Source organism: Pipistrellus hanaki (genome assembly GCF_964339955.1).
Source record: "Pipistrellus hanaki genome assembly, chromosome: 3".
NCBI classification, from domain to species: Eukaryota; Metazoa; Chordata; class Mammalia; order Chiroptera; family Vespertilionidae; genus Pipistrellus; species Pipistrellus hanaki.
Genome location: NC_140505.1, coordinates 21,919,606 through 21,931,664, shown reverse-complemented (window position 1 = coordinate 21,931,664; position 12,059 = coordinate 21,919,606). Strand labels below are relative to the sequence as shown.

The 12,059-nt window shown below is 36.9% G+C and overlaps 1 protein-coding gene across 2 annotated transcripts in view; it reads left to right on the top strand.

Annotated features, from left to right (window-relative positions):
• The window catches only part of ZMAT4 (zinc finger matrin-type 4), a 320,194-nt gene extending 309,474 nt beyond the window's left edge, over nt 1-10,720 (top strand). For both annotated transcript variants that reach the window (XM_084879762.1, XM_084879761.1), the window contains one exon: nt 7,172-10,720. In XM_084879762.1, the coding sequence (XP_084735888.1) occupies nt 7,172-7,187 (16 nt within the window). In that variant the 3' untranslated portion in view covers nt 7,188-10,720. The remainder of the gene's footprint in view (nt 1-7,171) is intronic.
• The last annotated feature ends 1,339 nt before the right edge of the window (nt 10,721-12,059 follow it).

The following is a 12,059-nucleotide window of genomic DNA, read 5'->3' as shown; positions in this document are numbered from 1 at the left end:
CTTGGAGTATCTTTGTTATTCATGGTGGGCCCAGGTAGTTTATGTTAATGAAGTGATTCATGGTTAGTCCTTAGATAATTTCCTTTCAAGTGATTAAGAGAAAGGATAATATCATAAGAACCTCTAAATTTTTTGTGGTTATGTAGCAGGATAGTAAGAAGCTAGGAAAAATTATTGGCAAGAGAAATGAAGAAACTGAGACAAGAAAATTAAAGCCAAGCAGCTTGGGTAACTTATAACTAGCTTGTGAATCATAAGAGCTTATTGTCCCCAACCAAGGATATTCTAGAGCAAATGGTTTATACAGACAATGCATAGCTTACATCTCCCTGGCCTGGGAAAATAGAGAACAAAGACCCAATTAAAGTCATTTGTGCAGCTAAACCCAAGGACAAATGAAGTCTAGGGACAAATAACAAAAACCCCAAAAGCATTTGGATGGTTTCACTTGAAGGAGGAATGTTAGATAGGCATATAGCTGTTAGGGAAGGAGAAGGGGAAAGGGAGAAAAAGGCGAGTTTTTCTTACCCACTGAACAAAGAAGTCAGCAGTCTAGGGACTTGCCAAGATTAGTCACCAGATATTTTCATAAATTCTGAGAAAAGCCACAACATTGTAAAAGGGGGACATTGAAACCTATAGAGGGGAAAACTATAAAACCCTTGAACATCTACCAAGTGGGGCACTCAGATTAGCTTAGTTGCCTGCTTGTGCTTTATGCCAAGTATATTCTTAATAATTAACTTGCTTTGCCTCAACACTGCTTCTGTAATTTGTTGGAATTCTTTCTCACAGGACAGACAAAAGGTGAGGAGAGGAAAGCCCCCACTGATTGTGATGGCTTTCCTGTAGTTTACTTGCCACATTCATGTACATTATCTCATTTAGCCTCATGACACTCTCCTTTGTAGAAGATAATTATTGATGTATTTGTTTTACACATGGATAAACTGAGACTAAGTGAAATTATAAATAATGTACATGGATATAGAGCTAGTAACAATTGGTGTTGGAGTTTAAAGCCAAGTTTTCTAACTTTACATCATCACCTCTTTATCTTTTTACTAGAGGCCCAGTGCACAAATTTGTGCATGGGTGGGTCTGGCCTGCCTGACCCGATGGGGGCCTATGGGGCTGAGCCAGTGGGGAGGAGAGGCTATGGGTGGCTGGATGGCCCTGCCCCCAATCCAGGCCCAGATCAGGCTGGTTGGCTGCCACAGTGTGTCATAGCCATTGGTTGTTCTGGTCATCCCACCATTCTGGTTGCTGGCCTTTTATATAGATAGATAGATAGATAGATAGATAGATAGATAGATAGATAGATAGGTTATAAGAAGAGTAGAAGATAATAATAGAGGTCACGATCCTTTGAAAACTTATTTGTTTTTGTTCTCTGAAAATGCAGGATGAGAATGGACTTGCCCAGGATAGAACAGGAAATGAGGACTGTGAGTATCTGGGAGTTAGGCTTCTTCCCAATATGGCAATAGAATTCCTCTCTACTTTTCTTTCTGTGTTTATTTGGGGAAGGTTATGCATTGATTCTGTGTCAGGCCTCATGCAAGAACTGAATACACAGACGAAGACACAGGCCCAGGCTTTTTTAAAGGGGAGATGGTCAGTAAACAAAAGATGTCAATATGATGTGGCTGGAAAAATAATAGAGGAAAGCACTGGGGATGGGATCCTAAATAGGACAGGATAGAAAGACGAGGAAATCAGCAAAGCTTTCCTGCAGGAGATAAAATGATAGTGGATGCTCTGAAACCAGCAGACCTCCAGTTCTATAAGTGCATTGAACAGGGGGACTGCACTCTCTTGCATCTGTCTAGGAGACTGATATTCTTTGATTTGTTTGCATTTTCCTCAGCTGTGACTAGAACCCCAAGGTGGGAAAAATGGAATCCTCCAGACAAAGGGGCTCAGGTGTGAGGGTATAGGTGTTGGCATGCTGAGGGGATATAATGTGTCAGGGCCTTTATCAAGTTTCTTATATGTAAAGTGAGGATTTTGGACTTCCCTGTGATCCCTGGGTTTCCTTCTGCCTCTAACATTTCATTATTTTGCAGTTTTATGAAAAATGCTTTGCAAAGCAAATGAATAGTGTAAACAAGATTATAAAGAGAATGTTTGCCTTCTTAAGGAAATAAATTGTTTTCAAGCATATCAGGAACACTAATTTGCATATAAACAATGCAAATCCTATATGGAGGAGAGAAGGCTTTTTTCTTACTCTACATTTATTATGAAGTGATAGAGTTGCATTCATTTGAAATATTCTATGCTTTTGAATATTTGGTTTCTTGAATGTTCACAATATTTGATTGTTCTTTGAATCAGCCTGAATTTTCTTATATTATTTCTTCATTCAATGGTTATGGCAGACAGGATTTGTTTTCCTCAGAAGGATTTGAGTAAATTCATCTTATATTACCCATATGTTAGAGATGTTGGCTGAACTCCATCCCACTTCCAGTTACCTTGGATTGGCATAGGACTCCCAGCAAAGTTTTTAATAGTCTGTTGGAATTCAAAGCCCCGCCTATGTTTGTATCTCCCAATGTCTTATGGTCTTCCTGCATCTTTCTCTCCTATAACTTTGAATGCTTCCCTCCCTCTTATCAGTCAGACTACATAGACTTCCACTAATAATTAACATTTTCAAGTATCTTATTTATTTAGACTTTTATCAAAGATTTGGACATCATTGAGCAATAACATCATGCACACAATAAAGCCTTGTTTCTGGTTCTACTGTCTCCATGCCTCACCCCCTGTTCCCACATCCTCTTTCTCTTCTCCCCTTTCTCTTCTCCCTACCCCCAATTCCCCTGCCAGACTGTTCAGCAACATATTTGTGAAAAATGTCTGGGGACATAACCCCTCTTTTATCTAACAAGTCTGGCCATATCATTGCCTATAAGCCATTGTCCACAATTTCATTTTTCATGTCACTGTAAACTTGCTCCCTAGCTATCAGTCATTCCTGTCTTAGGCGCAACAGTTTACTGGGTATCACTTCCTGTAGCTCGGATATATCCTTCAAGTTTTGTTCTCTATTTCTAAGTGGCTGTTCAAAAAAAAATTTACAAATATATTTTAAATGTTGGGCCAGAGTTCAGGAAAGGATATCATAAGGAAGTATGATTTCACTAAGCTGGATGTGTAAAGCTGGGCAAGTAAAGCATTGGGGGATGAGTTTCAGGCAGAAGGAAGAGCCTCTGCAAACCATAAAAGCACGTGGGAGCAGGGCAAAACCTCAAGTAATTCTGTGATGGAGCTTAGAGTGCTTAAGGGGGTGGGGGGTGTGACAAGTCCTGGCCATATCATTGCCTATAAGCCATAGTCCACAATATAATTTCTCATGTCACTGTAAACTTGTTCCCTGGCTATCAGAAATGAGACTTGATAATGGCTGAGGATTTTCTGCTTTGCTTTTTAATTGGTGTATCACAGTATAAATTTAGCATGGGACAAATGAATCAGTAGATTTTTCTCTAGTCACCACCTTCAGACATGCTTGGTCAGATGCTTTATCCACCCCCCCTCCCATACCTTGGTAATATTTCAAAAAGACTGAATACCTGCCTAGGTGCCCGTCAGCAGATGATTGGATCCAAAAACTATGGTACATCTACACAATGGAATACTATGCTGCCATAAAAAAGAAGGAATTCTCATCATTTGCAGCAACCTGGATAGAACTAGAGAACATCATGCTGAGTGAAATAAGCCTGTCAATGAAAGAGAAATACCACATGGCCTCACTCATTTATGGATATTAAAAAACATTATAAACTGACAAACCAAAAGATAGATATAGAGACAGTAAAGCAACAAGTAGACTGTAAAATTACAGCGGGGAGAGTAGGGAGATCTGGGGGAGATAAGAGATCAACCAAAGGACTTGTATACATGCATATAAGTACAACCAATGGACACAAAACTCTGGGGAGGGAGGGTATGTATGGGGGGGGGCAATGTTAAAATATGTACACAGATAATAATTTAATAAAAAAAAATTAAAAAAAAAAAAAAAGACTGAATACATTTCAGGTCATTTTTATTTTATTTTCTTTATTTAATTCTAATGAATACACCCAGTGTTTCAGTAGTTAATGTAACCATTGGGTTTACTCAGATTTCTTAAATTTATTTTCAAGTGCAGTTGACATTTAGTAGTATTTTATATTCATTTCATGAGTATAGCATAGTGGTCAGACATTTATATAATTTATGAAATGATCCCCCAGTTTAGTACCCACATCGCACCATACATAGTTATTACTATATTATTGATTATATTCCCTATGCTGTACTTTACATTCCCCAAACTATTTTTAATACAAATTTGTACTTCTTAATCCCTTCACTTTAAAAAAATGTCTGGTAATTTTTAATGGTGAGAAAAGCTTAGTTGTAGTACCGTGTTTCCCTGAAAATAAGACATCCTCCGAAAATAATCTTTGGGAGCAAAAATTAGTATAAGACACTGTCTTATTTTCGGGGAAACAGGGTATTTAACACTCCTTTTTAGGTATTAAGAAGTTCTTACCAATCTACACAAGACTACTATCTGATACACAGTTTATAGCATCTCCTCTCCCTGAACCTTCTAAGTCAGAATGGGGGAAGAAGTGACTAGTAAAAAGAGAAGCCTTTTCATTTAACTGGTCCTGCAATTGTGATTCTCATTTGGGTTGGAGTCCTGAAATGCAATACATGTCTTGCAAGGCCTTCACATCCCTCTGTATGGCAGGAGCCCTTTGGGCTAGAACTCACAAAGTTAGACATGAAAACTTTTTACAGTTCTCTGACATGGAAACTTCTTTTCGAAGGTGGAGGTGGAGGTACCCATCCAAATTGTTCTAAGGTTTTCTCACTGCACTCCATGACCCCGAGAAAAGTCCCTCATAATTTTGTTACTTTTTTTTTTTTAAGTGAAACAGAGGGTATGTTTTCCAGATATGTGTTGAAAATAAGGGGGAGTTAGAGGCTGGGTAGAACTGGGCAAAGGTGGGGGAAATGGGGACATCTGTAATAGTGTCAACAATAAAAATGAATCTAAAAAAAGAAAAAGAAAATAAAGTGAGCTCTATGAGTGTACATGGTATGTGTACAATTAAATGGAAATTATCTCTTCAACTCAAATCAAATTTAAAGCATTCTGAAAACAAAGACTATTTTCACCAAAGATGAAAACTATATAATAATTTTTTTCTTATGCCTTTCTTCAATTTTCTATTTAAAGAAATTTCTAAAAATACATGAATTACGCAGCTTATCTTTCAGATGAAAAAGAAGTTTCTTCTTGGTTTGGGTGGCTCCATATTAATAGCAATAAAATTTTCCATGTTCTTTTGTGTCAAATAGGATACAAATTATAACATGAAGGAGGCTTTCCAGCAATATCAGAAATGGATGAATAATTATGAAAGCTACTTGGAATTGAAAGCATTTTAATTTGTTATTACTTCAATGTGTTCAGAAAGGACCTGGATAGTTTTATTGATCATAAAAAGGAAGGGTGTGATGTTCTTTCTCATTATGAAATTAAGTTCTTAATAGAACACTTGTACTGGAAGTTAAATAAACAACTCTCTTCTGGTTTCCTCTAAAGATGTCATTATGACTGAAGACTTCTCAGCCACGGATGTTGGTCTTCTTATTATTACATGGGGTACTGCACTTCAAGCTCATTTTAATCTGAAAAAATATTTATCTTTTCAGGTTATAAAAATGAGATCATATTTGTTTGTCTAGTGAGAACTTCCCAACTTTATGTCACATGAATTCATGTGGCAACAACTATAGAATTTTCAGAGGTCATGGTAGCAGGAACTGATTATGAGATTCTAAAATAGGAAGTTTTGTTGTATAATTATGTAAAAGTAGCTGTGATTGCTAGGGTCATTCTGAGGCAAACTTTCAAAGCTAATTAAAAAATAATGTCTCTGTTTTCTTTTGGTCTACATTATACCAATAATATCCAAATTCTTATTTGTCTCTTAAGAATATTTTATTAAGACCTACTCTATTCAGCATATGTGTTTTTTTTATGTTTTGGAAAATAACATTTCAAGACAAGCTGTGTGCTTCCATGTTAGTGATAGAATTTTCCTTAGTCACTTGTGAATTTTCATTTAGCAGCTTTACACTAAGATATTTAGATCTTAGTGATGAGGGAGGCATGTCTACACAGGGATTCTGATCTGCTCAAGAACATTTGCACCCTCCCTCCCCAGAATATTGCTTTAGGGTTAATAATCAACTATTACAACATACTGTTTGGCAGTCTTGATGCAGCCAGAGGACACCACCAATATAATGAGGGAAACTTTACACTTATGTCAACAAGCTCTTTGCCTTCTGATTCTGATCTTTCCCAGAGTTCAGCTCTTATCCCTGAATAGCCCTATGACCTTGTGCCATTAACATAGTCAGTTTAAATCTCACTGTTTTCACCTTTAAAATGGGGAGAAATAATATCCATATAAAAGGCAGCGTGGGGATTAAATTAACATGTAAAATAAATGGGAAATTCTTGACATATAGTAGGCATGCAATCAATGGTAGTATCTGTTTACCATAAAGCAAAACAAAACTAACAAACCTTTAAAAATTAGTTATCTATTTGATTTATATCAATACTTCTTGACAATAAAACCAGAAATATTTTTCTATTTACCTAACAGAGAAAATTCTTGATGAATAGAGAATGAAGTTTATAATAATTTGAAATCTAAATGCTACTAAGTTGCTCTCCCCTCCCAACAAGAGGTTTCTATAAATAGTGATACCTGAAATTTATGATTGGTATATGCAATATGTCATAAATAAACACTAAATTATTATTTTCATTTTAACTACTTTCAGAATGAAGTTAGTGTCTGGATTGACATTACAAAGATATATTTTTTTTTTCTACACACATGGAGATGACATTAGTAATTGAATTATTATGTACACAGATTATTTAGAACTTAAAGGATTTATATAAATTCAGCTTTATTTTTAATTTGATGGATAAAGTGACGTGGGGGTAGGGGATAGAAAGGAAGGGAGGGAGAAAGGAAATAAGAGAGAGAGGGAGAGAGGGAGAGAGAGAGAGAAGAGAGAGAAATATGTAATTAAGAAAGAAGGTAAGACTATGTTCTCTTCTGTTTTATAGCCTGAAGAATAAATAGTGAAAACATCAATCAAGATGAGAAAAAATATCAGGATTTCTCTGCCATGGAGAATTGCTTATCAACCACCAGAGGAGAAATCTTTCTTGAACAATGAACATTTCTTATGAGGATTCACAGATTAACATGTGACTATTCTCAGTTTTGGAAAGTAAATGAGCTTTATTTATTTATTTTTAATTTTGTGGTAAGTTGTGATGTTTGGATGGATTTTTCAATTCTTTTTGGATAATATATTTAGCACATGTTCTAAATTATAATCCTATACAAAACAGTGAGAGCATCATTTAAACTTAAAGACAATGGAAAAATGTAAATCTCCAGTTTATTCTAGATTTCTTTAACATATAAAATTATTCTATTAAATCCTGGATGATTGTTATGTAAAGCACCTCTATCAAGAAAGAAACACTATTTTTTCATCATGTGGAACATGACTGTGGCAACATGCCCTCAAGGGGAAGGAATCACTGGTCCTTCTCATCTCACCTTACAAAGTGTGAACCAGCCTTGCATCTGAACAGCGAGAATGAGGAGGGTAAACAAAAGAAAAATCATCATCTCTGTTTTCTGATCACTAAAAAAAAAAAAAAAAGTTTCTCAAGGTTAAGCCAAATCCTCTTTGCAAGCTGCCAAAATAATAGCTTAGGAAAAGAATTAGTTTGCCTGCATGATGATCCTCTTAGGCAAAAAATGTCTTCACAGCAGTTGACCTTGATGAAATGTTTTCCCAAAGGCATCCAAAAGAAGAATTATAAATCCCAGGACAGCAGAGAAGTAAATGAATATTTCTTATGAAGTTGGCCTGACTTATGGGCTTCGATGTGGGGTACTGTGATTTGGAAATAAGTGGGCGAATTCTGAAGAATGACAGCCTTGGATATAATGAGGTCCCCTATTCCTCTGTTTCTCACTGAAGTGCTCTCACTGAGCCAAGATTCCATCACTTTGGGAAAAACACCAGTGGCCAGTATGACAGACTGGAACCCTGTTACTCTGCTGGGGAACAGAGTGTCTCTGAGTGCAAATTACAAGGCTCGTTCTCCAGGTTCCATCTTCTCCATCAGACTGGATTTGGTGATCTGCAGGCTGATTGCAAAGCCGGGCTTTTAGCTTTTACTCCTGAAGCTTCTCAATGTCTGGCTGGGGCTGCCCTTTGTATGCTATGACCACAGGCAATTGATCTGCTGGTGTCAGGTTTTCTGTCACCTATTGTTTTTCCACAGAGAGCCAAGGCGGTTACAACTCAGTGAGCAATAAATGAAATGACTTAAAAACTGCACAGTGTCCTTATTTGAGATTTGGCACCGTTTCCTGGAGGAGGACCCACTCAGGAGGGACCACGGTGGCCAGTGTCCATGACTACAGAAAGAACAGCCACCCCAGCCACAGCTGCCCTGTTGGAAAGAAGGAAGGTTTGATGGGGGAACCTTCATTTTGCTGTTTTGGAAAGCACACAACCAAACTGCAAACCTCCTATGATGACTTCTGTTCAAATGTGTAAAATGAAGCTTTATTTGTCAACTCTGCTGTAACATAAGCAACTGTCCAAGTAAAAAAAAAAGAAAAAAGTCTTTGTTTCTCTTTGTGTTTAGTGAGTGAGCTCATGCCCTCAGGTGTTTTTGTTTTTGTTTTTGTTTTTAATAACCCAATATACTGCAGACGAGTCTATGAACATAGATCTCGTTTGCTTTACAGAGAGTCTCTGCCAACCTTGATAAATCAGCTTCCAGATATAATAACCTGATTATTTCAGAATCCCTCATCTAAGTGCCATTGCTCCTTGGCAACCTGTCAAATGAAAGTGAATACCCTGCCAGAGACGAGACTTTGTTTGTTTTGAAATCTCCTTCCTTATTTTTGCCTGTACAGAGAAGGGAAGTTACCATTCCAGCAAACCATAGAGGTGACGTGCTCAGCTTTAAAGAGGAAGAGCCTGTGAATATTTTTATATTTTGGGCCCTCTTAAATGGAAACACCCTTGTGTGGGAAGCTAGCTGTTTGTCGTCATTATTGTCCTTTTATCTTGTGGTGGTTATATTTGTTTCATTAGGCAGTGTCTTGCATTTCACTTTCACTATGAACGAATGGGAGTGAGAGGTAAATGTTTTCAAAGAGCCAAATTAAAGCTGGCGCAGAGAGCGCCTTGCAGACCTGACCCTGTGGAGCTTCTCTGGCAGGGCCGACGAGTTTCAGCAGAGATTCCAGGAGAGACGAAGTCAGGTCCAAGGATTTCCTGTAAAAACCTCAATGCGGGAGAACTAGAGGTGAACCCAAATGTTCAATATTTAAAGTTCCAGAGTACATGTGAGAACGGCAACTACACTGACCCACTACTACGCATTCAAAATGAACCTAACACACAAGCCTAACGGCATCCTTATAGTAGAGTAAAAATTTTTGTGTTTAAAGAAACCCTTGCTAAGTGGTTGAAATAGCCTATGTCTTCTTACAGAGATAATATACTCCTACAGTCCCGGTCATGCAATTCACTTAACTTTCTAACGAGTTCTCCTTCAAGCACAGAGGTGAGCTTCGGGTTAGCACTGATGCCAGTGGCCACACAGGCCATGGCTGTGAAACCCAAATTAATGAGTTTTCTTTATACATAGTCTTCACAGCCAAGTGCACTAATAAATGTGATCATAAAGCAATCTGCTAAGTGGAGATGACTGCAGTGATCCCTCCTGCGGATCAAAGTGGCAATAAAACCCTCATCTGCGATTGCTTGACTACAAAGACCAATAAGATTTGTTTTTCGTCTGCCTCTTACATGACATATAGACATAAATTGGAACTGCAAGAGTCTTTATACCTTTCTATTCAAGTGACTTTATTAGACTTATCAGACTAAGAGAAGAAAAATATGAAATAGATGAAAAAATGCAAATACTCCCATAGGGAAATTTGAGCCCTGGGGATTGAGGGAGGGCACACCTCCTGCAAAGCTGATCTTTTAAGTGAGGTATTTTTGGCAGGCCACTGTGAGCACAGCATATTAGAACATTTCTAAATTGTCGGGAAATAAAATAACCACCCTCTCTACATTCCATCCACACTAAATATGCATTGCTTGTTTAACCAGCTTATACAAAAAAAAAAAAAAAAAAATTGATTGTTGTTCTTTTGTGACCAGAATTGCTGTTCTTTTGTGAGAACAGATCTTTTTTTCTGCTTCTTACCTAATTTATTCATACTAAAGTCATGCTAAACTACCTCATAGGTATGTGGTGTGGATGAGCTAAGTAATAAATGTCAAGTGCTATAAAAATGCTGTCTTTGTTTTCTAGTTGAAGATATGCATGTCAAATTAACTCTCTGAATATTTCATTGTAATATCCATGTTGATCAATTGGTTTTTAAGTTTAATATGCAAATATCTTAAGGTCAAATGAAATCCTGAGCATGGATTGAGAGGATCAAACCCAAGTGTAGTTTCTAAGGGGGAAAAAAAGTACCTGGAGGCAAAATGTTTTCTTAAGCAGATGTTAAAGGAGATATCCTAAAAGGTGTGTCTGTTGGGAGTGTATAGATTTGCATTGTAACAGTTAAAATGCCAAAAATTGGCTTTTGTGATTTATATTTGAAATCAATTAGAGTGGGTTTAAGAATATATATATATATATATATATATATATATATATATATATATTCTAAATACCTTCAAGAGGAGTTTTACAGATGACTATCTACCTTGATTTTGCCTTGATTTGTGTATTCCTATAATGATGTTGAACACTGTTGTGTGTGTGTGTGTTTAAGATATAGCCGAAGGAGAAAAGAATTAATGTCTAATAGTTCTTAATAATGGCATATGAAGGCTCTATAACAACTAGCTAAAAAATAATTTTACTGCTGGCTCTACTTCTCTGTCATTTCCCCCCATATGATTAATTATTCCTTAGTCACTGTTCTGAACTGCATTTTTATTTGCTAATTTTAAATACCTCAACTTAATTAGCAATTTATTCTGACCTTTAAAATTCGCATTCCATAATCTTCAAATTATATGACTGAAGGGAAAAAGATCTAATCTTACCTGCCCCTTCACCTTCAGCTATCATTAACAGGTTACAGTCAAACTATTGTCATGTGTCAAACTTTCACCTCAACTGTGGTTGTTTCAAGTCTAGGCTCAAGTTCCCTCATTCCATAGATGGTCAGTAGGATTAGCAAAGGCTGACTTAACTTCAGAAAGTTTGAGTAATGTACAATGTAGTACATTTGGCTGCTAAATTTATGCCAAAAAAAGTGAAATTGTTATATACAATATTGAATCCCCTCTTTTATTCTTGCTATTTTTGAGAACTCTCAGCACATTTTTACTTGAATTGTTACCCTTCAAATGATTAAAAGTTCTGAGTGTAAGACCACAAATGATGAGCAAGAAGTTTCCTTATGGTGGCAACTTGGTGACCATATGTTCTACTTTGAAAGCAATATCTTAGTGTATGTGCTCATATTTCTTGAAATTGTCTTCAGATGGTGGAGTATTAATCTGTACATAACAGCATTAGTGCTAATGATTTTGGTACTAAGAATCCAAAGAGTTGCCATGTTGGATCAACCCCATGTCCCATTAGTTCGCTACTCTGGCAGTATGTAATCTCCAAGAAACTCAGAATGGGAGGATGTGATTAGCCTTCCCAAATATTAGTGCCAAGAAAATTATTAATGTTGCATATGTGTAAGACAGGTAATAGGGGCGTTTTTCTTTCTTGTCAAAAATATGATCTCTTTGGTTGAGCTTGATAATAATGGGATAAAGGGAGGTCACCTTGCAAGGAAGAGAATCCAGAGCAGCTCTTTTTCTATCCAGAACTGTCTGAACATCAGGGAGATACCTGCAGAGAAGAGACAGCCCCTGCCCTC